At 43.2% G+C, this 27,921-nt stretch overlaps 1 protein-coding gene across 1 annotated transcript in view; it reads right to left on the bottom strand.

The window, feature by feature from the left end:
• The window catches only part of LOC137369233 (hippocampus abundant transcript 1 protein-like), a 143,168-nt gene that overhangs the window by 90,943 nt on the left and 24,304 nt on the right, over positions 1 to 27,921 (bottom strand). Inside the window, exon 2 of the mRNA XM_068030110.1 lies at positions 9,987 to 10,082. Within this exon, the coding sequence (XP_067886211.1) occupies positions 9,987 to 10,082 (96 nt within the window). The remainder of the gene's footprint in view (positions 1 to 9,986; positions 10,083 to 27,921) is intronic.

Consider the following 27,921-nt stretch of genomic DNA (forward strand, 5'->3'; position numbering starts at 1 on the left):
CTCCTCCCCCACTTTCCTCTTCTCCGGTGAAGGTGGTGACATACTAGAATATGGTTGCATGGCCACCAGTGCCCAGAAGTTACAGCAGCTGTAGGCGTTGCTGTCCCGACTTGAGCCATTTATATTAACCATATGCTACAAATTTGAGAGCATGTGGAATTGTCACTCTTTCTTGCATGCACCCAATAAATTACTGTGGTCTGGATTTTGCAGTCAGGGAAGGAACACCAACTACTACTCGCGAAGCTTTTGTTGGCATTTGAATGGAGATTTGCTCTAATCCGGTCCCTGTTCCAATGCAAAACCCTCTATAGATGATCAGTGGCATTTATCAGCAGGGCAAGAAACAGCATGGCTCTTCAACCAGATTGAAAGAAGCCTCACAGACACAAAGGGCCTGATTTTAACCCACTCCAAACCCATTCACTTACAGTTAAAATCAGGCCTGCAGAGTCTAAACCAGGAAGTATAAAGCAAGTATAATTAGATTTAAATCATATACAGAAATTGAAATAAAGATTGGGAAAGACAGGAGGGATTGAGAGAGAGAGAAGAAACAGAAATTTTAAATCTCCAACACTAATTAACTTCTGAAGGAATGAGACTCCAGACCTGTAAAATTAATTTTTTAGGACCAGAGAAGTTGGTTGGAAGTAATTATCACTTTTCACACCATTAAAAAATCACTTACTCCCAAATTTCCTATTTCTGCCACATTTAGTGTGTTATTAGTGGGTAACTACCCCATGTTACTTGCATTTCAATGTGTGTCGGGGACATTCTGTGATAGCAACTTGAGGAGGAGCAGGGTAACTCGGACCGCAACTTCCAGATTTCTGTGTTTAACAGCACATGTGCAGGGTCGAGGTTGCTGTCTGATTTATTCCATAACAGTGAGTGCTGACAGCCTCACCATTATTATTAATGCAAATTCAGGACCGAAATATCAGAGGTAAAAATGATCTTAGGTTAATGGCGTGTTAGGCTGAGAATCGAATTTGTTAAACTTTGCTCAGAGCAGAGTTTAATATATGGCTTATGCAGCAAGTGATTTTCAATTGTTGTAAATTTCTGTTCAAAGAATTTTGTTTCTGCTTCAGTGACTTAAAATAGGTCAAATGTCTACTCTTTTGATCATCTTATTTTTCTATGAACTTACTTGAATGACACTGTAAATATTGTTATCACACAGGTCTGGGATTTTCTTTTAAAAACAAAGCACTCACTTTCCCAATTTGACTGAACAACAATAAAAACAATGGCCCCAAAATTAACTTGCTTGATCAGACTCAAACCAGTTACATTATTGACAGATAAATGGGCTTCCCGAAGGTAGAAGAAAAAAGTGTGTGGCGGGGGGCAAAGAATAGAGCGCAAAACATGTTACAAACATGCTTCCTCTCCCAGATCATTTTACAGAAGGATGCCTGAACTCAGGGTGCTGTTTGTTAGCAAATCCGTAGAAGCGCTATAAAAGCTACAATTTGTTCAAAGTTAATACTGGACGGGAATGCCATTTAGATATTTAAATAAATTAAAATTAATGAATTAATTATACTTACACCGCCACCTTCCATCCCACTGCGATTTTCCTGCCACTGGCTGGCAATCCCGCGCCTTCGGATCCCCGGGCTGCCCCGGCTATTTAAATGAGCCACCGCACTTAGGATCACTGCAGCTCCATTTTCGGTGGCGGGAATGTACAATTCAGTCCACTAAGTCTATGCACATCTCCAACAACAGAGGGTCTAACTACCTCCCGTACACGTTCAATGGCATTACCATAATCAAAACCCCAACACCACCACCTTGTGGGTTACCATTGACCAGAAACATAAATGCTGTGACTACAAGAGCAGGTCAGAGGCTGGAAATTCTGCAGTGACTCACTGCTGACTCCTCAAAGCCTTTCCACCACCTACAAAGCACAAGTAAGGAGTGTGATGGAATACTCGCCACTTGTCTGGATGGGTGCAGCTCCAAAAGCATTCAAGAAGCTGAACACCATTCAGGATAATGCAAAGCGCTTGGTCAGCACCCCGTTCACCAACTTAAAACATTTACTCCCTCCCTCCACCACTGACTGCGTAGTTCCAGTGCATATACTATCTACCAGATGCACTGCAGCAATTCCCCAAGGCTTCTTCAACGGCACCTCCCGAAACCACGATCTCTACCACATAGAAAGTTAAGGGCATCAGGCGCATGGGAGCACTAGTACATCAACGTTCGCTTGCAATGCAGTCACCTTCCCAACTTGGAAATATATCGCTGTTCCTTCATGTCACTGGGTCAAGATCCTGGAACTCACTACCCAACAGCACTGCAGGAGTATCTTCACTATATGGACTGCAGCGGTTCAAGGCAGCAGCTGACTACCACCTTCTCTAAGACAATTTGGAACAGAAGATAATGGCCTCGCTAGTGACACCCCCCACAACTGTGAATGAATAAATGTTTTTCTTCCCCAAATGGGTAGTGAAGGTTCTGTTTGCTTCCCCATTGGTATGGGAAGGTGGTGTGCCATGATGAATGTATTGGTGACCAATAGTGGGAATGGAACAGAACAGCAGGGTGGTTGAAAGTTTAACTGATAACTGATGAAACCTCCAAGCATACGTTCAGAGGTGGCAATCCTAATGGTAGTTCCACAGAAGATTGCACTAGGGTGCCAAGAGGCAAGTCTTTTTCCCGGTCTCAATTCATATTCAAACAAACATATTTCATCAGTTGGTGGTTAACGCTGAGTTTAGGTTTCTAAATAAAAGGGACAAAATTCCACATTATGCATGGCCCCAATAGGCAGATGTACTGTGAAAACTGAGGATTTAATCAGCTCCACTAAAGAAATCTTTCCCAATATTTCTTCATATACTACTTCTCAAAGTAAGTTATAGAAATCTTGCCTCTGCTTGTGCCAAATACAGCTAATATTAACAAAAGCCAGATTTCTATATCATTTTGATGACAAGCAGCATAAATTTACATTAGACAAAGTATGTGGTTCCTGTAAGATGTTAACTAGTTTTCTGAGTGTATTAAATAGTAGCTCTTCTAAAAGAGAAAGTAGATCTTCTGGCACAGAAACAGCACAGCTCTTCCAGGTACACTCGGTCTGCAAGTAAATGGAGTCTTTTAAGTACTGTCTGAACAAAGGCCTTCCTCATGATGCGAAGGAGTGAGATGCTCCTGTAGTCAGTCTCCTTTGTGGCCTTTGTTTTTGTATAGTGAGATGATTTTGGACAAAGCAGATGGTTTATAAGGCCTATGCTCTCAGCACCTTGCTGTTTGGCTGTACAACATGGACAACTTATAGCTACCAGGAGAAGAATCTCAATAATTTACATCTTCACTGTCTGCATTACAATAGTGACTACACATCAAAAGTACTGCAGTTGTAAACTGCTTTTGGATGTCTCGTGATCATGAAAAGCATTATATAAATGCAAGTCTTTCTCTTTTAGGTTACAAGGTTGGCATCCTTCCATCTACGAAACATGATGGGACATGCTGCAAACAATCCATTTAGGTGGGGTGTCTGGCAGGACAAAATCACAAATGCAGCAGTCCTCTCAAAGGCAGAGCTCCCAAGTGTGTTGGCACTAATCAAACAGAGGCGGCTTCGGTGGATCAGACACGTCCGCGGGATGGAAGACAGTCGCATACCCAAGAACCTTCTATATGGTGAGGTAGCCAGGGCCAGACAACCAGTAGGGTGCCCAAAGCTCCCCTTCAAGGATGCTTGCGAGCTTGACATGAAGGCCATAAATGTCAACTATTGCACTTGGGAGTCATTAGCTGGCGAAAGAGCGAAATGGCGACACATCCTGTGGACTGGTATGCACAACCACGACAACCAGTTGCTATAGCGGCTTGGTAACAGGCGCCAATGTCAAAAGCAACAACTCATAGCGTCACTTGGCAGCTTCACGTGCAGCACTTGTGGCATAACCTGCCTCTCAAAGATTGGCCTTCATAGCCATCAGCAAATGTGCACCAAGAGAAGACACCCCACCTAAGTGGATTGTTTGCTGTGTGTCCATCATCTTTCATAGATGGAAGGATGCCAACCTTGTAACCTAAAAGATAAAGACTTGCATTTATATAGCACCTTTCACAATCACAAGACACCCCAAAGTGGTTTACAACCAAATGAATTACTTTTGAAGTGTAATCACAATTGTAACTTAGGAAACGTGCAGCCAATTTGTGCACAGCAAACTCCCACAAACAGCAATGTGATAATGACCAAATAATCTGTTTTTGTGATATTGATTGAGGGAGCAATATTGGCCAGGACACCAGGGATAACTTCTCCAATGCTCTTCCTCAAAATAGCGCCATTGGATCTTTCACATCCACCTGACAGGGCAGACAGCGCCTTGGTTTAATGTCTCATACAAAAAAGCTACACTTTTGACAGTGCACAAGAGTGTTATCCTTGATTTTTGTGCTCAAGCTCTGAAATGGGACATGAATCCACAAAATACCAGATTTATTGAATTTATCAGCTTGCCAAGAAGCTGCTGTACTCACGCTGAAAAATATTTACACTAAGTCAATGCAGCAAATCAGAATTGCTCCAAATATTCAGGTATTTCTATTTCAAAACATGACAGTGCCTGCCTAAGGAACATGTGGCCAAAAATAAGAAATATCAAAACCAATATTCACAGGAGTGAAAACTGTTAATCAAATGTTTGCACCTTGATGTTTGAAAAGATGATGGTTAAAATCTAAAAGTTTGGTTATTGAGAGATAAAATTATATTACATTTATTGAGTTACATGGCACCTGTGAAAGTCCATGAGAATAGTGCTGATACATTACTATCTAGCCTTTATGATACTAGATTAAATTAAAAACAAAAAAAGTGTTACAAAAAAACCCACATTGTACAAATATGAAACACTGCAGGAAGTGGTTCTGAATTTCACTTTGGACGAGCTAACAGGAATATGTCTTGCTTGCCAAATTTTACAGAGCTGAATAAAGACCAAGGTTAAACATAGGTAGCATTGGCTTTGCATATTGCAAGCCAATTACTAGTTTAATCCCTGTACAGTGAAAAGGTATGCAAAGGAAGACATTTTCTTTTTGGAACAAGAGATATTACTCCAACAGAATGATCATATGGTAACACGGTCAACTAACTGGCCTGGATAATTTAGACCAGTAAATCCACCATGCTGTGACTGATCTGATAAATATTTAGGCAGTTTTCCCTTCCTCAATGGATATTCTCCAAACCAAAATACTTAAAACATTGCCAGTAGATTACTGTTAAATAAGAAATACTTTGTGGCATCCACACTGCCACCCTCACCATGCGCCCCCTCCCCTCCACCTCCGAATCTGTGACTCTGTAATGCATGGAATGGAAGTAGATAAACGGTCCTTCACATTGGAATTAATATCGATGGCTGTGCAAAGTGAAGACCACCAAGCTAGGATAATTATTCTATTAGTAATACACTTCTTGAATTTTTAGCAAAATCTAGCTCCAAAAATGCAACTCATTTTCCAGTGGTTCGCCATCCTTGATTTTCCCATATTTTAAGCTCTTCCAGAAATTCCAGGGTCAGCAGGATCCACTGTTCTGTGGTATACATTCCCTTTCAGCAAATGAAGCTATTCCAAGATGCACATAGACCTGTCCCAATACCATCACTGCTCTGACAAAAGGGAGGGAAAATGGCAGCGTTAAACAGCTGGACCATCCTCTTTGCTGAGCTTTTCACGATCTATAAAAAGCAAAAGTGAATTAGTCCGGTTTTAGTTTTTAGGATTTACCTCAAAAGGGCTGGATTTCATAAGCCTGCAAAAAAAAAAAATGGCAGCCGCCCGTGCGGGCCGCAGCAGCTCAATTATATAGCCAGCCGGGCCTCACCACCATCCCCCCCCACCCCGATCACGTGAAGGGGGCGGGCTGTCCGTCCCTGGCAATGGCCTCAGCTGAATGTGTGCAGGTGCTGACACCATTTTTAAAGGGCTGTCAACCCTACCAGTAAATTTAAAAAGAAATATTACATGAAATAAAATAAATATATCTCTTTTGCCCCTCTCCCCCACCCCCCCCAATAACAATTAATTATTTGCCCTTTTGCCCCCCCACAAAAATCACCTTTACTATCTGTCCTTCCCCTGCACCCCCTCCCCAACTGCACAAACTTTAAACTATAACCCTTCCCACCATTCCCTAAACCCATAACGCTGCCACCGGCAATATTGGGCCAGGCCCTGCTGGCATCAAGGTCCATGGTGGGCCTCATTCGGGACAATCTTCATGCACCTGCCCCCTCCGCCCACCAATCCCCAAGGATCCTGATGTCAAGGGCTCTTTAAAATTCAAACCAAAATTTCTAAATTTCATTGTACAAATTCTACTTATTACACTTGCTTCTAAGTCAGCTGAATAAGATTAAAAGCCACTGGTATATTTTGACAATTTTGAAAAGATACGCAGGAGCTTTCTTTATAGACTTTGAGAGCACAACTGCTCTGGATGCAGACATAAATCTTCCTTTTTTAACTGATACGTTGAATGCATCATTTCCCGTCCTCTTGTCCTCTGTCACCATTTTCTTTTCTGAAGAATTCTAGAAAACTTATAGTCAAGGCCTCTGCTATTCATTTTCTAGGTTTTCTCAATCCTCACCTTTAAACTCTGATTTGTCGACTTTAAAGTTTGTGTAACTTATTTAGTACTCTGAGTAATAATCTTCACTTAATTGTTCTGCACCCATCTCTGGTGATTATACAATGGCAATAGCCATCTCCTCTGAAAAATGAGGCAAAGCACTTAAATTGTCCTTCAGACATTGTCTCATTATTTACTATAAGCTTGCCTCCCTCATCTTTTAGCACCCATGCCCCTAACTTGACTATCCATATACCACAAATTTACCTATAGAAAGCCTCCTTTTGCCCTTAATGCTTTGTTTTTGCCAATTTCCTCCCTTTTAACCTTTCTAATCCAGCTTTCTGTAGCTCTCCTATATTCTTTGTATTTGTTCCGGCTTTCACTTCAGTTATTTGCTTTAAGCAATAGATGCTAAGTTTCAAATATGATCTAACCTACCTATTTTTGGTAGATCAATTGAGCATGCTATAGTTTCCAGAACCAGGTCAAGCAGTGCTTCACTGCCTGTTGGGACTAGAAAATACTGACGGAAAAAAAAAACCCAGTCCTGAACACATTCCAAGTAAAACCTCCCCGTTTACCACATTTAATCAATATCTTCCACAATTACAATTCCACTGTTAATAAATCCCACTAACTTACAAATTTCATCCTCAATTTCCTTTCCAATATTCAGCAGTCGATATATAAAATATTTTAGAGGTACATCAATAAAAAAGGCCGGCTGTGATGGGATTAGAAGCATTAAAGGACAGACAGTTAATAGCACACGGTAATGATAGATGGCAGAAATAATAAATAATTGTTTTGCTTTGCTGTTTACCAGGGAGATAGAACTGGTAGACATGACATTGAATGATGAGATGAGTAATGAGATGTGCATTTAATCTAAAATAAAAAGGCATGTACTGAATAAACTAATCAAAGAAGATAAAGCCCCGGTCCAGATGGATTATATCCACGTATTTTAAAAGAATCTAGGGAAGAGATAGCAGAAGCATTACTACACATATTTAATAATTTGTTAGGAAAAGGCATAGTGCCAGAAGACTGGCGGATAGCTAATGTAATTCCTATATTTAAGAAGGGGGAACAATTATAGACCAGTCAGCTTAACATTGGTGGTAGGAAGAATAATGGAATCCCTAAAGAAGAAATAAAATATTTAGAAACAAGAAACATTATAAAGAATCACCAGCATGGATTTAAAAAGGGATAATCTTGCTTGACCAACCTTGTTGGATTTTTTGAGGAGGTAACTGAGAATTAACAATGGTAATGCAGAAGATGTAATTTATCTCTATTTTCAAAAGGCCTTCGATAAGGTGCCCCATAATAGACTAATGAATAAGGTCAGAGAATGCAGATCAGGGGACAAGTGGTAGAATGGATTGCTAGCTGATCTCAAGACAGAGAGCAGAGAGTGGAAGTAAAGGGTTGTCAATCAGAGTGGCAGAAGATGGGGAAGTGGTGTTCCGCAAGGAGCAGTGCTGGGACAACTGCTGTTCACAATTTACATTAACAATTTGAACTTTGGAATCAAAACAACAATTTCTAAATTTACGGATGATGTCAAATATTTTGGGGTGGGGGGGGTGTGGTCACGAGAGCCAATACCGAGGAGGACTGCAACAGATTACAGGAGGATGTTAATAAACTTGCAGAATGGGTAACTAATTGCCAAATGAAGCTTAACACAGATAACTATTTTGATAGGAAGATTAGGGGGGGTCACTTATTACTTGGAAGGTGCGAGCCTAGGTGGTGTAGCAGAACAAAGGGATTTTGGAGTACAAATAGACTAATCACTAAAAGTTGCGCCACAGGTTAGCAAGGTCATTTTTTTTTTTAAAAAGCCTGCCAAGCACTAGGCTTTATTTGTAGAGATATAGAATTGAAAAGTAGAGAAGTTATGCTAAACCTGTATCGAAACTTGGTTAGACCACACTTAGAGAGTACTGCATGCAGTTCTGGTCGCTATATTATTAAAAGGATATAGAGGCACTTGAGAGGGTGCAGAGAAGATTTACAAGGATGATACCAAAAATGTGCAGGTACACATATCAGGAAAGGATCGAAAGACTGGGCCTCTTTTCTCTTCAAAAAAGGTGGCTGAGGGGCGACATAATAGAGATTTTTAAAATTATGGAAGGCTTTGATAAGAGTGGATACAGAGAGAATGTTTCCTCTTATGGGGAAGAGCATAACTAGAGGTCATCAACATAAGATAGTCGCCAAGAAATCCAATAGGGAATTCAGAAGAAACATTTTACACTCAGTGTTGAGAATGTGGAATTCACTGCCACAGGTAGTGGTTGAAGCAAATAATATAAATGCATTTCAGGGGAAGCTAGACAAGCATATGAAGGGGAAGGAAATAGAGTGTTACAATGTTAGATTTAGATGAGGAAAAATGGGAAGAGGCTCGAATATAGCATAAACATCAGCATGGATTGGTTGGGTCAAAAGACTTATTTCTGTGCTGTACATCCCATGTATATGATCCTATTCTCCCAATAACGTGACTGCCTCCTTGCTATTCCATCAGCACAATCCAACAGGGATTTTATTTAAATCCTTACACACTTGTGCTAGAACACGGTCTCCAATATTGTTGTGCCACTTCCTTTCCAGTCCCTCCTGAACTTTGCATCAAGGAATATTTAATTACCAATCTTGACCCACCTGCAGCTGCTTTGTTATGATTTTCCCAATGTACACACATAATAATTTAACTGTGTTTAACAAGGTGAAAGCACAAGTGTTGAATCTGTAACATTTAGATGTGATGCAGCAAACCAAAACTTTAAAAAGTTAACGTGGCTTTATTTTTATATCAGTTTATGAAATTGCACCAGCATTTGAGAGATTTAAATAGCAGTTAACACTTGCAATTTCAGCATTAAATAAATGCCGCTTGAAAAATGTCGAGTCCTTACAAGTTTCACTTTTAAAAAAAATAGCTGCATAAAATGCACACGAGAGGGGACTTCAATACAGGGAAGTTACTGAACCAAAAGCACATTGAGCAGTACTTTATTGTATCCAAATAAAAGAGAGATCATACCTTCAAATTAACTGCTAATGTCTGCATTTTGAAGTATGATTAAAATCTCAAAGCTTCTAAACAGCAAGCAAATGCCCCAATACAAGTCAGGTCACTCAAAGGTTTCCAGATCGAGGACAGTGCTACATCGAAAAACACTGATAAGATCTTTCACAATATGCTCATACAAAGGAGTAAGGTGGCATATTTATTACTGGGCCATTTCAGTACAGTGTCAAATTTTCCTTAATGCAGTAAGCAACTGCAGATATTTACCATTAAACATACTGTACTTACCGTTAGCATTGGAGTGGTTAACAATCCCCAGGCAAAGAATTCTAAAAAGATGACAACTACAGCATGATAAACACTAGGCCGACCGATTCCTTGTTGCTGAAAAACAAATATGGAAGAACTTACCATAGGAACAATAATCAATAACTTACAATGCAACTAAATGTTTTACAAAGTACATTTGTTTAATGCAAGCACTTTCAGTACACTAAGCATTCAGAGAACTATAGCAGAGATATTTCACCCAATACACAGATTCATATTTTGTAAAATAGTAACAAAGGCGGGGATTGTAGCTGCATAATTATAGCATATACACCTGATTATACTGTGCAATTAGTTTGATTATGGTAATTATGATTCTCTCATTTAAAGTTATCCTGATCCTTCTGCTTTCTCTGACTACTGTCCCATCTTGATCTTCCTTTTACTCTCTTAAAAGATTTCTCAAATACTTTCTTGTCTCCTGCCTCCATACTCATCTATCAAAATTCCTGCTCAAATTCCTCTTGTCCACCTGCCATCCTAATCGACACAGGCAGCCCTGACCCAAATCACAAATTACGCTTCCCATCTTGGGTGTGCTATTTATCTTTGACACCAACGATCTGTCGACAGGAGTAAAATAGTGCAGATGCTGAAAATCTGGGGGAAACACCCCAGAAAATAGGAAAGGGCATCGACCTGAAACGTTAGACCTGTCTACAGAGTTTCGCAGTGTGGACGATGCTAACCTCCTCCATTGCTCTTCCTCTGTTGTTCAGCTATGTAGGAATGCATTCATGTAGTTCCACTCTTGCCTGTCTGAACAGAGCCAGAACATCTCCAACAACTGTTTCTGCTCCAATCCAGGTGCTACTACTGTTACCAGATTTCTGCTGTTTCTTTCGTAAAATATGTTTTAAAGAACTTATAGTTGAATTATGGACATTGATTCATCTGGAAATTGCTGAAATTTGTGGGTTTTTAAAAAAATGGAGACTGAGGTTTGGGAATAAATGAAAAGTAAACAGACTGGAAGGCACCTGTGTCTAAATAACCCAACAGGGGTTGAGCTTTTGACCTGTGAAAAAATGTTTGCAAAAGGAGTGACAGGCCAAGAGTTATGGTTGTCATTGACTTGCTTCTGAACAGTTTTGGTTTCATTTTGAACTGTCAAAAAAAGTCAGTTGCTGCTTGCCTGCCAGGAGAATACAGCTGATAACTTTCTCTCTTGAAAAGTGTTCCCGCATCAAGTGTGTTTCCTATTTCCTCCTGTATTTGAAGAAACCTTTACTGCTACATTGATGCTATAAAGACCCAAGAAAATCCTTGTTGCTGCTTCCTGCTGTAAAGCCTGACTGCAGCTTTCTGTCCTAAATCTCTTGGAAAGCCTACCCAAACTGATCAACATCATCGCCTGGAAAGAATTGTTCTCGGAAGATCCCATTGCCTTTGGGACACTCGCCAAGACAAAGGACTTCCTTCCATATCTTTTTTTCAGCTTAAGTTTTTTTTTATTCCTTCATTTCTTGCAAGCAAAAATCCCTTTTTTAAAAAAAAACAGTCGTGTATGTATGAGTGTGTGCGCGTTAGGACTAGGATAAATAAGGTGCTTTAATATTGCAATTAGTGTATATGTTTTACTTCATTGCTGGTTAAAACTGATAATTTTGTTGTTTATTAAAGAAACCTGGTTGGTGTGCTTTATTCTGGGGAAAAAGAGAGAGCATCTGATTGTTTCGGTAAGTGGGAAAATTTAAATATATGTTGTGACCTGTGGAGGAGAAGTAGGATGGAATTAGCAGTGCACTCTTCCCGCCTCGGTTGTAACACTACCTACAAAGTCCCTCAAGGATGTATTCTTGACCCCGTCTCTCCCTCAACTACATGCTGACCCTTTCAGACACCAGTTGCTGGCAAAGAGTTAGCTTCCATATATATGCTGATGAAACCAAGCTTTCTCTCTCCACCACCTCTCTTGACTGTCAAACTGCATGCTGTCAGGGTATCTACTCAGCATCATGGAAGAGTTACAACTTAGCACTAAAGCTATCATTTTCTGCCCCTATATAATCTCTGCTCCCTTGTTGCAGATTTCATTCTCTCCACTGGCCACTTGCTCAGGCTGAACCAAACTGACATGCACGGGAATCATTCTGGCAAGCATACAACAGTGAAAAAATAATTTTTTCAGTGATGAAGTTGCAGGGCACGCGTGCACGTTTTTAAAAACTTGTTCCCAGGCTACCCTGAATTCCTGGTTGCCCAGTTTGGGCTGTTACATCTGGCTTTAGTCGGTCTCGATTAGTACAGCACAAATGCGACGATAATGAAAAATGCCCTCATGGAGGAGACTTGGTTTTGCCTTCACAAAGTGGTCACTCCAATCAATGCTCCTTGTGGACAGGTGTTTACACAACATTAGGTTAGTGAGAATGAGGTGAAGTAGGTTACCTCTTTGTGTTGGTTCCCTCTCTACCTCAACCCAGCCTACTAATCATTTCCTGTAGGACTTTGCCAGCCGTGATCACCATCAAATGTGGCTTGGTGGTGAACACTGAAGTTCCTCATCCAGAGTACATTTGGTGCACTTACTTCCTTCAATGCTTCCTCCAAGTGATGTTCAACACAGAGAAGTGCTCATCAATAGGGATGCAGGAAGTGGTTGTTCCAGTAGCGATTTACAGGAGGTTTCATTGACTTAATTTGACTTGAATCCACAAGACTTCATGACATTTGCAGTCAATGTTAAAGACGCCTAGGGTCACTTCCACCTAAACGTATATCACTATGTACCCATTTGATGATGAGTCTATTGTGCCAATGGGACAAGATATAACCAAGGGATTGTGATAGAGTCATCTAGAATTTTGGCTGAGATAAATGTTTGCAGAAGAGTAAAATTTTTAAATCCACACTGCAATGACAGCATCATTGTGGATCATTACTGAAAGTAACAAGTTGAAGCTGTGACACCACCTGAGATGCAATGTTAAGAGCATTTTTTAAAAAGACACTTGTACTAAAGATTTCACAGATGATTTAAAGTAATACTATCTTAAACACAAAAAGGAATTTTCATCTTCGGGCAAACAAAGCAGCAAAAAGAGCAGAGATTATGGTCACTTTATTCTTCACAACACAAAAACAGATGGTTAATGTAGATCAATAGAATCGGCATTCATTTGTCAAATCTTACTTAAAAATCCCTAATCTTATGTCCCTTTGCTAGTTTCCTAATACAGTTGTACTTACAGCACTCTTAAAATCTAGCACCCAGGTTAAATTCTGGTGCTATATTGATCACTTATTTCTTATTGCGAGAATGACAGCATTATGTTAATTGACTGCAACAGCACCAACCCATGTACTCCAATTACATTATTGTTCTGCAAACTTGATAACCGTTGAAAAGAAATAGGGTATCTCAAATTATACCTTGAAATATCAAAGAAACCATTTTAAAACGTTCATATATAGGATTATGTAACATATAACTTTAAAAAAATGATTTTTCCACCACTACTTTTGCAAAACTAATTTTGATGCTATGCTGTATTAAATTTTTTAACATTAAAAATGTGGGGGTGGGGATGCATTCGATTCTTCTTCTAAGTTGAAAGCAATACAAAAGAAAAGCCATGAAATATGCTGCAGATTAAGACCAGGGTTTACCCAGCAAGCGGCCGTTCTAGCCAATGAGTTTGCTTTAATTTATAAGTCAGTTTCCCAGGGGAGAACCTTTCCTAATCACCACCACAAATCCGAAGAGGACAAAGGATGGGAAGGTGATAGAAGCCCAGGCAGTCCTGGGAGAGAAAGGAAAGCAGGAGACACAGGGGGCCCTCCTCCAGCCAAAAAGAAAGGTGCTGTGAGCAAGAGTGAGACCCGGAAACCTGTGTGCTTCCATTGTAATGAAGCAGGGCATTTAAAAGCTGACTGCTGAAAACTAAAGGGAAAACCCGCAAGGTTAATCTGGGCATAGCCGCTCAGTGAAGAAGCGAACCTGATGGAAAGAACAGCAGCACAAGCTGTGGCTTTAACTACAGTAAGAGTGAGACCCAGGATGCTTAAGGCTGCAAGTACAGGAAAACTAGGATTCCTGAAGGTTTTCAAGGTTGCGTGTCTGAAAGGAAGTAACCCCACATCCCTCAGGTGGGGCAAACAAGCCCATAGTAATTCTCAGGGACACAGAACCCTTTTACTGGGAAAAGCCTGACTTTTCCCCCAGCGAGAGTGCTGTGAACACCAGAATGGTGGTGAATGGTGTTGGAGGGCAGTGTATGCCTGTACCTGTACACCAGGTTCACTTGGAGTGCGGCCTAGTTTCGGAACCGGTGACCGTAGGGATTGTCCCTAGTTTGCTTGTGGACGGGGTTGACCTGCTCCTGGGTAAGGATCTGGCAGGGGTAAAGGTGATAGCCCCCCCGAGTAGTGAATGAAAGACCACAGGAGATCAGAGACAGGGCAATGATGGGAGACGGACCCCTGCAGTTTCCCTGAATGCGTAGTGGATCAGGCCATGATCAAACTAGCTCCCCCAGAGGAGACTGCATTGGCAGTGTAGGCAGATGACCATGTGGTCTGCCTGTCCGAGACTTTCTTTGGAAAGTTAGGAGACCCAGGGAATGAATTAAATGGATTTTCCCTAGGTGGGGCTCAGCGAGCCGACCCAGTATTGCAAGAGTTAGCACAAGCTGCTCAGTCTGAAAGTGAAGCAGAGGGAGTCCCTGACTGCTACTATTTAAAGAATAAAAGGTACTGATGAGGAAATGGAGTTCTCCTCACTCATCTGAGAGCAAGGGGTGGGCAGTCGTTCACCAGTTAGTGGTGCCACAGAGGTACCGAAGAGAAATATTAAGGGCCCACGAGACTATAGTGGCTGTACATGCCGGTAGACTAAAGACCAAAGACAGCAGTTTGGCTGGCCAAAATTCCACAAAGATGTGGTGGAGTACTGTAGACCTTGCCACATGTGCCAGGTGGAGGGGAACCACCAACCTACAGTGAAGCCTGCACCCCAAGTCCTGTACTGGTATTTGGAGGACCCTCCAGCAGAGGGCTAGTGAACTGTAAGGGACCCCTGCTGAGAACAAAAGGGGACAGGCAGGCGCAAGGCTGGCAAAAGTTTAGAAAGGGAAGGGGTAAAAGAGACCAAGAGAGCAGGTTAAAGGAAGTCTGGGAGGCTTCTCAGATGAAAACCCCTACTGTCCGGTCAACCAACCCCCAAAAATTTGAAAAGTTAGACCCCACGTCCTCCTACATGAATGCAGACACTAGAAACACCCCACCAGAGTTGCTAACAGCATGTACAGGAACATGCAGAGACAAAGAAAGACCCCTAGTGGGCAGAGAAACCATGAGGGTGATGCCTCAACTAGTCGAGGTGCCACAGGGATATGCAGTAGAGTCTGCACAAACACCTGCAGGCAGGAGTGGCCCAGAGAACGAAGGGGAGATTAACAAAGAATCCTCAGTCAGAGAAAAATGGAACCACCATCCCCTGAAGTCAAAAGCCTTTGCATGATTCAGCAAAGTACTGACAGTGTGTCCAGGATAGACCCGCCCACTACTATAATAAAAGCAAAATACTGCGGATGCTGGAAATCTGAAACAAAAACAAGAAATGCTGGATTCACTACTAACTCTCTTGGAAAAAAATTCCAGTTTCGGGCTAATTAAATCCAACTCCCCCGCCCCTTGGCAGACCTCAACAGGAACAAAGACCCTAGGCAGTCATGGCAATGGGCAAACCGAAGAAAAACTTCCAAGAACTATATGGTTACTAGGACGCCAAAAAGGGAAAGTTAAAGCAACATTGGCACCAAGAAACATCAGTTTTAGTAAGTTTTAGGATTTGTGATTGAATGGGAATGAATGAGAGAAATGCTTGGTTTTCTGTACCTTATATTTTCTCTCAGCCCTTTTAATGAAATGCACCTTTTTTCAAATTGCATTTCATTCCCTTGGGTGTGGAGGTGTCATGCAGGCCCCCATCTGCCAAGAATGAGGCATATTAATTTTGCTACATGGACATTAAATTTCAAATTGTTGCTAGGGAGAAGAGAAGGCTTGTGACAAGGGGTTGCCAGGCCCCTGGCTGGAAGGACATTTTTGCATATTAACAGACAGTGTTGGAACAAAAGGAGCTGTCCCCTGCTCCAGTGCAATCCACGAACAGACCTGGTCAACCCAGTTAGTCATATGACTAACCTGCTTGGCAGTCTGGGTTTTTGTTTTCCTGAATTGTAGAGTTTGGAGCAGAAAGCAGAATGCTCCCCGATTGAAAAGACCTCTCCTGGCTGGCTCGCCACAGCCTCTTTTGTCTGCTCCCATTTCTTTTTCACAGAACGCCAAAACCCACCGAAGACACATGAACCCCAAGAGAGAAAAGTCTCCTACAGTGAACAAGATTTAAGAAGAATACTGGGCCCCAACGAAAAGCAAGATTCACCTACAATCAAGGACTCGAGAGTGAGCTCAAAGACCCGTAACAAAAACTTATCAAATATTGCCTCAAATATTTCCACTTTATTTCTTCTCTTTTCTGTCTCTATTTGCATGTGTGTATCGCATATGCATGCTGGCGTGGGCGCGTCCTGTATCCAAGCGTCAACCGAATTAGAGTTTGAGTTTAAGTTTAATAACATTTCACCTTTCTTCTTTAAACCCAAGAAAGCCTGTTTGTGCTGGTTACTTTGCCTTATAATTGGAAAGCGGTGAACAAGGAATCACCAAGGGGGAGCTAAAACAACTGTTTAAAAATAAAACCTTGTTACAGTAAGACCAGGTGAAGTCTGAAAGGGAACCCTAGACCTCTTTTTCACCTGTTCATAAGAATATGTACTGGGGGTAGACAGGAGAGGGAATAAGGCAACTGAAATTTGCTGAGCAACAGTTCTGTCATGTTTTGGAGGAATGCACAGAGAAAGTTAACCATATATTTACTGCCCTTGATTTATTTCAACAAACATCCATACCCACTTTTAACAGCACCCTTCTATCCATTGGAGCGTTGCAATTACATCAAATGTCTAAAATGGTGTTGTGTAACCATTTTACCAAGTATACAAATAACTTTCTTCTCCTCATCCCAACAGACATAAAAAATTATTTAACAAAAACATAGGCTGCTACAACCTTTTTCTGCTTTTTTCAATTTCTTCCTTCTCCAAAATGTCCCAAAGCACATTTTATTTTGTTTGGCAGATAATTTGCATTGTTCTTGTCACAAATAAGAATAGAGTTCTTGTAGCTCCGTGTACCTTTTTAACCTCTGGCAACTCACTTCTGAAAACTGACTCAAGATTTTTTTTTAAACTGTGGAGCTTTGCAAACCATGCATTGTATACATTATGGAGAAAATAGTTTAAAGTTGCTAGCATCATCAGGCTAGAAAATCCTCTGGGATGTTTAAGATAGGACTAAGCACAGCTGCATGCTCCCTGCCCCTCCCTCTTCCAATGGTTCAATGGCGTGTCGAAAGCGGGTAGACATACACATTTAAACAACTTGCATTTATGTGGTGCATTTTATGTTCCAACATGCTTCCCAGCCAATAGTTTGTGAAATGTAGTCACTGCTAATTTTTTGTAGGCAAACACACTGATGGAAAGGGGGGAGGGGGGGGGGGGGTCTCAGTTTAACTTCTCATCCAAGGGACGGCATCTCTAATAATACGATGCTCACTCAGCTCTTTCTAGATTTAAGTGCTTAAGTCCTGAAGGGGAGTTGAACACACAAGCTTCTGTCAGACGAAAGCAAACAGACACACATGCACATCTACATAAGCTAGTTAACAATTTCCAATGGAGGATACCATAATTTCCCAATATAGCAAACTCTCATTAACAACCATGTCAGGTGGTTCCCTGGAGGGAGGCAAATTACAGAGGGGTTGAAGAATTTCATTGCAGTTATCTTCTCACTCTTTTGACTAGCAATGACAACACCAGAATTTTTTTTTTTTTAAAAAAGAGACATTAATTAGAAGCACCTCTACAATACTGTAACAAAAATACCATTAATATCCTTATTTGAAATGTAATCATCTTAAAATAGGAAGGAAAATCAGGTACAATTTTGTTCTTTATAAAATTTTAAAAGGTTGTTACTTCCTAATTAACCTACAGCAGCCTGGGACTGTAGCCTGGGATGGACGAGATGGCTCCTGGGCTGGAAGCTCCCTTGCTGTTCAACTCTATCCATGGCCATCTGCTCCCATCCCTAACGTTTTCTCCCCCAATCTGCCCTCTTAAACTGTTTAAATTCCCCTGGCTCTTTAAATCAGTTCATTTTAGCCCTATCTAAAAGTTAACAGTTAGTTTAGTGTATGTTACCTGGGCCCACTGCCCTCCCCCAGCCACACCTGCTCTTTGTTTTCTCAATGAAATTGATCCGGATGAAATTGACGAGCACAGCTGCCGATACTTCAATCTCCGATCCTGCTGTCTTCACAGTCCAGAGTGTCTGCAGCCACGGCATGCGGTAAGTCCATTGAGGTGAAGAAGGAGCTGCGGGACCCTAGGGAAGTCCTGTGAAAAGGTGCCCCGATCACCCAAAAAATCCACGAACGGCCCCTCCGGCCGCAACTTCAAAGCGCCCGCGGGAGATGGCTCGGAGAGCATCTGCAGCGCACTGTCGGCAATGCTGCATGCCTTTATTTAAACCACTGCAAAAAAAAAACCCCATAGCGAATGTAATCACCTCTAAGTCTGCCAAAAGATGCTTCACCTCCCAAAGGACGTGGATGAGCTTTCCGGACGTCGATGGTGGGCACTGAGGAAATGGCTTATTACCTGCACCAGATTCCACCCCCCTCCCCCCCCCACCCCCGTCCCCTTCCCTGCTCCACCCTCTCAGCTCACCCCCTCACAACCCCGTCCCAGCCCGCCCCCCCTCGCACCATCTTCACCCCGCACCCCCTTCCCCTGCACCCCCCCCCCCCACCCCCTCCCTCTACCCCTCCCCCTTGCATCCCCTCCTCCCACCGGCACCATCCTACACCTGTGTAGGGGCCCCAACAACCCCACTGCCTTGTGGGCGTCTCGGGAGAGACTAAGGCTAAGGGAGTAAACCCTAACAGAAAATCCGGAGCGGAACCCCGTAGGCGGTCATGTGTCACCTTTGGCATGTTTCCGGCAGTTCCTGCAGCCATACTGGTGCCAAACGTCGTGTCCTGCACTCCTTTGGACCCCACCAGAAAGGCCGAGAGGGGGGTTTTGACGACTGGGCAACTCTCAACCTCCATAAATTTGCCCAGGCATGCGCCATGGAGAGGTCACTCCATAGTTGCCTCACAGCGACTGAAACAACACGGAAGGCAGCAGTTACGGGTTATAAGTCCAGATAAATTGGCGTAGAAACTGGGCGCCACGGGTTGCCTTTGTCGGTGGGAGAGGTCATTGCACCTCACTGGACAGCTACCGCCCGCCTCAAACCGGGCAGCCCCCGGTCAATAAGGTTCTGTCCCGCCACAGTCTGCCTGCTTCAATGGGTGCTTGGAGCTCAGGGTCATTGCCCGAAAGGTGGACTGATACACCGCACCAAACAACATGAAAAAAGGAAAGAAGGTACCAGCCCTTCGCTTTGCAAGCTGGAACGTCAGAACTATGTGTCCTGGCCTGTCGGAAGACCTTACACAAATCAACGATTCTCGGAAGACCGCCATCATTAACAACGAGCTCAGTAGACTCAATGTGGACATTGCAGCACTTCAGGAGACTCGCCTCCCCGCGAGTGGCTCTCTAGCAGAGCAAGACTACACCTTCTTCTGGCAGGGCAGGGATCCTGAAGAACCAAGACAGCATGGAGTGGGCTTTGCCATCAGAAACTCCTTGCTCAGCATGATAGAGCCTCCCTCAAATGGCTCGGAACGCATACTGTCCATCCGACTGCTCACCACCTCTGGTCCAGTACACCTACTCAGCATCTATGCTCCAACACTCTGTTCCGCACCTGAAGCTAAAGACCAGTTCTATGAACAACTCCATAACATCATTAGCAGCATCCCCAACACCGAACACCTATTCCTGCTGGGGGACTTTAATGCCAGGGTTGGGGCCGACCATGACTCATGGCCCTCCTGCCTTGGGCGCTATGGCGTTGGAAGGATGAATGAGAATGGGCAGAGACTGCTTGAGTTGTGTACCTATCATAACCTCTGCATCACCAACTCGTTCTTTCACACTAAACCCTGTCACCAGGTTTCATGGAGGCACCCAAGATCACGTCGTTGGCACCAGCTAGACCTCATTGTCACAAGGCGAGCCGCCTTAAACAGTGTTCAAATCACACGCAGCTTCCACAGTGCGGACTGCGACACCGACCACTCCCTGGTGTGCAGCAAGGTTAGACTCAGACCAAAGAAGTTGCATCATTCCAAGCAGAAGGGCCACCCGCGCATCAACACGAGCAGAATTTCTCACCCACAGCTGTTACAAAAATTTCTAAATTCACTTGTAACAGCCCTTCAAAACACTCCCACAGGGGATGCTGAGACCAAGTGGGCCCACATCAGAGACACCATCTATGAGTCAGCTTTGACCACCTACGGCAAAAGTGCGAAGAGAAATGCAGACTGGTTTCAATCTCATAATGAAGAGCTGGAACCTGTCATAGCCGCTAAGCGCATTGCACTTTTGAACTACAAGAAAGCCCCCAGCGATTTAACATCCGCAGCACTTAAAGCAGCCAGAAGTACTGCACAAAGAACAGCTAGGCGTTGCGCAAACGACTACTGGCAACACCTATGCAGCCATATTCAGCTGGCCTCAGACACCGGAAACATCAGAGGAATGTATGATGGCATGAAGAGAGCTCTTGGGCCAACCATCAAGAAGATCACCCCCCTCAAATCTAAATCGGGGGACATAATCACTGACCAACGCAAACAGATGGACCGCTGGGTTGAGCACTACCTAGAACTGTACTCCAGGGAGAATGCTGTCACTGAGACTGCCCTCAATGCAGCCCAGCCTCTACCAGTCATGGATGAGCTGGACATACAGCCAACCAAATCGGAACTCAGTGATGCCATTGATTCCCTAGCCAGCGGTAAAGCCCCTGGGAAGGACAGCATTACCCCTGAAATAATCAAGAGTGCCAAGCCTGCTATACTCTCAGCACTACATGAACTGCTATGCCTGTGCTGGGACGAGGGAGCAGTACCCCAGGACATGCGCGATGCCAATATCATCACCCTCTATAAAAACAAAGGTGACCGCGGTGACTGCAACAACTACCGTGGAATCTCCCTGCTCAGCATAGTGGGGAAAGTCTTTGCTCGAGTCGCTCTGAACAGGCTCCAGAAGCTGGCCGAGCGCGTCTACCCTGAGGCACAGTGTGGCTTTCGTGCAGAGAGATCGACTATTGACATGCTGTTCTCCCTTCGTCAGATACAGGAGAAATGCCGTGAACAACAGATGCCCCTCTACATTGCTTTCATTGATCTCACCAAAGCCTTTGACCTCGTCAGCAGACGTGGTCTCTTCAGACTACTAGAAAAGATCGGATGTCCACCAAAGCTACTAAGTATCATCACCTCATTCCATGACAATATGAAAGGCACAATTCAACATGGTGGCTCCTCATCAGAGCCCTTTCCTATCCTGAGTGGTGTGAAACAGGGCTGTGTTCTCGCACCCACACTTTTTGGGATTTTCTTCTCCCTGCTGCTTTCACATGCGTTCAAATCCTCTGAAGAAGGAATTTTCCTCCACACAAGATCAGGGGGCAGGTTGTTCAACCTTGCCCGTCTAAGAGCGAAGTCCAAAGTACGGAAAGTCCTCATCAGAGAACTCCTCTTTGCTGACGATGCTGCTTTAACATCTCACACTGAAGAATGCCTGCAGAGTCTCATCGACAGGTTTGCGTCTGCCTGCAATGAATTTGGCCTAACCATCAGCCTCAAGAAAACGAACATCATGGGGCAGGATGTCAGAAATGCTCCATCCATCAATATTGGCGACCACGCTCTGGAAGTGGTTCAAGAGTTCACCTACCTAGGCTCAACTATCACCAGTAACCTGTCTCTAGATGCAGAAATCAACAAGCGCATGGATAAGGCTTCCACTGCTATGTTCAGACTGGCCAAGAGAGTGTGGGAAAATGGCGCACTGACACGGAACACAAAAGTCCGAGTGTTTCAGGCCTGTGTCCTCAGTACCTTGCTCTACGGCAGCGAGGCCTGGACAACGTATGCCAGCCAAGAGCGACGTCTCAATTCATTCCATCTTCGCTGCCTTCGGAGAATACTTGGCATCAGGTGGCAGGACTATATCTCCAACACAGAAGTCCTTGAAGCGGCCAACACCCCCAGCTTATACACACTACTGAGTCAGCGGCGCTTGAGATGGCTTGGCCATGTGAGCCGCATGGAAGATGGCAGGATCCCCAAAGACACATTGTACAGCGAGCTCGCCACTGGTATCAGACCCACCGGCCGTCCATGTCTCCGTTATAAAGACGTCTGCAAACGCGACATGAAATCGTGTGACATTGATCACAAGTCGTGGGAGTCAGTTGCCAGCATTCGCCAGAGCTGGCGGGCAGCCATAAAGACAGGGCTAAATTGTGGCGAGTCGAAGAGACTTAGTAGTTGGCGGGAAAAAAGACAGAGGCGCAAGGGGAGAGCCAACTGTGCAACAGCCCCAACAAACAAGTTTCTCTGCAGCACCTGTGGAAGAGCCTGTCACTCCAGAATTGGCCTTTATAGCCACTCCAGGCGCTGCTTCACAAACCACTGACCACCTCCAGGCGCGTATCCATTGTCTCTCGAGATAAGGAGGCCCAAAAGAACCTACAGTATCAGCATGCTTTAAGGTTTTCTCCAAGACAGGGAAACTACAGGGTAAAATCTGCTGCAGGTCCATGCTAGATATCCATAGGGATTTTTTTTTATGATAAAAGGTATCAGTGACAGCAGTAGTCCATTGGGAAGATTTTAATCACTAATCTGACAGTCAAAGAGAGATAAAGCTGGATATCAAGAAATGTAGAGGACAAGAGGAGGCCTGGAGTTTCCTCCTCACGTGTGCCCAGATACACTCATAATCTGGCACAAACCAACTACATAAATGTAAAAGATGACAATATTTTGGGAGTAGATTTTCTTGATCTTTAGGTCCTGTCCATCAAACCCTCCCTCAAACACTGTCTGTTTATCATTACCCATATTGCTACCCTCCATGACCTTTTGGTCAGCTATGTGGCCTTGTCCAATCTGCACCTTCGCCTTTGTTATCTCTTGCCCCACCCCCACCTCACTTGCTTATAACCTGTGACATTTTTAATATTGGTCAGTTCCAAAGAAGGGTCACTGACCCGAAACGTTAACTCTGCTTCTCTTTCCACAGATGCTGCCAGACCTGCTGAGTGGTTCCAGCATTTCTTGAAGAATAGTTCGGTGCTTGATAGCCGGCACAGACACGATGGGCCGAAGGGCCTGTTTCTGTGCTGTATAACACTATGGCTCTAAGTATTGGGCCCTTAGAGGATGAGACTGGGGAATTAATAATGGGAAAGGAGGAAATGGCAGAGACTTTGAGCAAATATTTTATATGTCTTGACAGTAGACGATAATAATAGCAGAAAATCAAGAGGCAAAAGGGAGAGAGGAACTTAAAACAAATCACTATCACCAGAGAAAAAGTCGTAGAAAAACTAATGGAACAAAAGGCTGACAAGTCCCCTGGACCTGATGGCCTGTATCCTAGAGTCTTAAAAAAAAAGTGGCTGCAGAGATAGTGGATGCATTGGTTGTAATCTTCCAAAATTCCCTAGATTCTGGGAACGTCCCAGCAGACAAAAACTGCAAATGTAACACCTCTATTCAAGAAAGGAAGGGTGGGGGAGCAACAGGAAACTATAGGCCAGTTAGCCTAACATCTGTCATTGGGAAAATGCTAGTATCCATTATTAAGGAAATAGTAGCAGGGCATTTAGAAAATCATAATGCAATCAGGCAGAGTCAACATGGTTTTATGAAAGGGAAATTGTGTTTGACAAGTTTGAGGTCTTTGCAGATGTAACAAGCAGGGCGGATAAAGGGGGACCAGCAAATATAGTGTATTTGGATTTCCAAAAGGCATTCGAGGAGGTACCACATTAAAAGGATTCTACACAAGGTATGAGATCATGATGTTGGGGATAATGTATTAGCATGGATAGAGGATTGATGAACAGGAAAAGGAGAGTTGGAATAAATCAGGCATTTTCAGGTTGGCAAACTGTAAGAAGGAGTGCCGCAGGGATCACTACTGGGACCTCAACTATTTACAATCTATATTAATGACTTGGATGAAGGGACCATGTGTATCGTAGCCAAATTTGAGAGCGATACAAAGATAGGTAGGAAAGCAAGTTGTGAGAACACAAAGCAAGAGATTAAGAGATAGGTTAAGTGAGTGGGCAAAAATTTGGCAGATGGAAGTATAATATGGGAAACTGTGAGGTTGTCCATTTTGGCAGGAATAGAAAAACAGATTATTTACATGGAGAGCGACTGCAGAACTCTAGAACAGAGGGATCTGGGTGTCCTCGTACACGAATCACAAAAAGTTAGCATGCAGGTACAGCAAGTAATTAGGAAGGAAAATGGAATGTTGGCATTTATTACATGGTGGATGGAGTATAAAAATAGGGACGTCTTGTGACAACCGTACAGGGCATTGGTGAGACCGCACCTAGAATACAGTGTACTGTTTTGGTCACCTTATTTAAGGAGGGATATACTTGCGTTGGAAGTTCAGAGAAGGCTCACTAGGCTGCGTCCTGGCGTGAAGGGGCTGTCTTATGTGGAAAGGTTGAACAGTTTGAGCCTGTACTCATTGGAGTTTAGATGAATGAGGGGTGATTTTATTGAAACATACAAAACATTGAGGGGCCTTGACAGGGTAGCTGCTGAGAAGATGTTTTCCCCTTGAGGGGGAATCTAGAAGCAGGCGACACAGTTTCAAAATAAGGGGTCTCCCTTTTACAATGAAGATAAGAAGGAATTTCTTCTCTCAGAGGGTTGTTACTCTTTGGAATTCTTTTCCCCAGACAGCAGTGGGTCATTGAATATATTCAAGGCTTAGTTAGACAGATTTTTGATCTACAAGCGTCATGGTTTATGGGGACAGATAGGGAAGTGGAGTTAAGGCCATAATCCTTTCAGTTATGATCTTATTGAATGGAGGAGCAGGCTTAACGGGCCAAATGGCCTACTCCTGCTCCTGTTTCTTATGTTATGAATGAATCTCCATCCACAAAACTGGTCACTGCTACATCATTTTATTGGGAAGTTTTCAATTGACTATCTGCACATTCCAATTACTTATTAGTTTAGTTGCTTATAATTCTGGTTCAAATTACTTTAACAGTCAAAAATCTGAGCGTTTCCTCAAATTTAAGCTTTGGAAAGTTTCACTTCTTTAAAAAACTTACAGAAAATGGTTGACTATCTGAACAGTATGACATAGAAACAAACATTGAAGTCCCAGTGCACATGAATAACCTCAATCTACAATTCCATCCTCTCAACCAAAAGATTAATTTCATTTTAGTAAGGTTACCAAAATATACACCATTAGGCCAATTCCAATATAATATTAGAATTGCTACTGCTTGTACAGATATGTATAAAAAAAATTGATTTCTTTTGCCTAATCTGCAGTATTGGTCAGGGTGAGCCCAGTATTGTTTTAAAGCATCTTACTAGACATCTTCCTTTATAAAAATAGAAAATATGTGATCATAGATTTGATCTAGTCACTGCATATGCAGCTCCAACAAAACAAACTACTGGTCTGCAGCAGCTCCAGTATCCATGACAGCACAGGCTTCCCAAGGCAACTGACTGACAGGAGCACAAACCTGCTAAGTAATTAGCCTTGTAGAAGCTACTGCAAAAACTCAAGTCAAACCAAAAAATACCCTTCAAGAAAGATAATTGCACTCAAACAGGTCCACTAAATAAGTGTTTAATTATGCTGTCATTTCCTCAAATATCAAGAGAATTTTATGCTAAAGTAACTGCTTGCTCAAGACAGATCCACTGCACTTGCAGATGGTGCAAAACAGAGAATAGCATTTAATAATTTAGGCATGCACCATAGTTTTTGGAAGAAGAATAGGGAAATACGAAAGTAGAGGCCTAGAAAAAAAACTGCTGTCCATCGACCAGATCCTAATACCAGTCAACCACTCCCTTAAATATCTAATTTTCACAAATTATCCACCTTTTTGGAGAGTGCATTTCACACATTTACCATCCTTTGCGCAACAGCTAAACAATCTAAACTGTCTATGCACATTCTCTTTTCCAAACTTGAGTCCGTGACCTTCTCTCCAACATAAGGTTAGAAGTGGGAATGTTCAATGATGATTGCTGTGTTTTGTACCGTTTGCAACTCCTCAGATACTGAAGCAATCTGTGTCCACATGCAGCTAAACTTGGACAACATTCAGGCTGGGCTGACAAGTGGCAAGTAACATTAACGTCACACAAGTTGATCATTTCCTGACACAAGAGAGAATCTAACCATTTCCCCTTGACATTCGACAAAACAACCACCTCTTAGCCAGTCCCTCGGGATCGAGGACTTGCTTCTACTCTGGTTCAATGCGTTCGGAGATGGCTGATAGTCCAATGTGTGATCTGCAGACTCTGCCACACAAGGGGCAGGTAGACGAGTAGTTTGGAGGCTAGTGCGCTCCCTCCGAAGCCTCGACTTTGCCTCTACATGTACCTGACGAAGTCCCTCAAGGTGCTTTCCTGAATGAGCTTTCTCCATCTAGGACGGTCACGAGCCAGGGACTCCCACAAGTCGATGGGAATGTCTGATCTCTTCAGACATTTAACAGCATTATCATCGCCGAATCCCCCACCATCAACATCCTGGGGATAACCATTAACCAGAAACTTAACTGGGCTAGCCATATAAATACCATGGCGACAAGTGCAGGTCAGAGGCTAGGAATTCTGCCGCAAGTAACTCACTTCCTGACTCCCCAAAGCCTGTCCACCATCTACAAGACACATCAAGAGTGTGTTGGAATACTCTCCAATTGCCTGGACGAGTGAGGCTCCAACAACACTCAAGCAGCTTGACAATAGCCAAAACAAAGCAGCCACTTGATTGGCACCCCATCCACCATCAGTGCACAGTGGTAGGAACGTGTACCACCTACAAAGATGCACTGCAGCAATTGGCCAAAGCTCCTTTGACAGCATCTTCCAAGCCCTCGACCTCTTACCACCTAGAGGAATAAGGGCAGCAGACGCATGGGAACACCACCACCTGCAAGTTCCCCTCCAGGTCACACACCACCGACCTGAAATTATATCGCCGTCCTCCACTGGCTCTGCGTCAAAATCCTGGAACTCCCTCCGTAACAGCACTGTGGGTGTACCTACACCACATGGACTGCAGCGGTTCAAAAAGTTGTTCACCACCACCTGATCAAGGGCAATTCGGGATGTGCAATAAATGCTGGCCTTGCCAACAACGCTCGCATCCCGAGGAACAAGTTCTTTTTTTTTTAAACAAGTTCTAAATTTTATGGCCATCTGGAACATATAAAGCATTCAATTTATCTACTTCTTTAAGAATCTTAAATTGAACAATATCTCTTCTGAGCCTTTTCTTCCTCAAGTAAACAATTCCAAACTCTGTTCCTTTTAGCTGAGACATGTCAAATGTCTAGATATTCCTGCCCAGTATGGCAACCAAAACTGTATGCAGTACACAGACTCATTACTGCCTCCTGGGATTTGTGCTCCACCCTCTTTGAGGGAAGGTGGGGCTGTGAGAGGGAAAATGGGATTAATGTGGGATTAGTATAAATGGGTGGTTGATGGTCGTTGCGGACTCGGTGGGCCGAAGGGCCTGTTTCGGTACTGTATCTCTCTATGACTCTGTCTATACTTCCTCAAATACAATTAACCTTACTTACTGCTGCTGCAGACAGATTG

Source organism: Heterodontus francisci, chromosome 4, assembly GCF_036365525.1.
Source record: "Heterodontus francisci isolate sHetFra1 chromosome 4, sHetFra1.hap1, whole genome shotgun sequence".
Taxonomy (NCBI): domain Eukaryota; kingdom Metazoa; phylum Chordata; class Chondrichthyes; order Heterodontiformes; family Heterodontidae; genus Heterodontus; species Heterodontus francisci.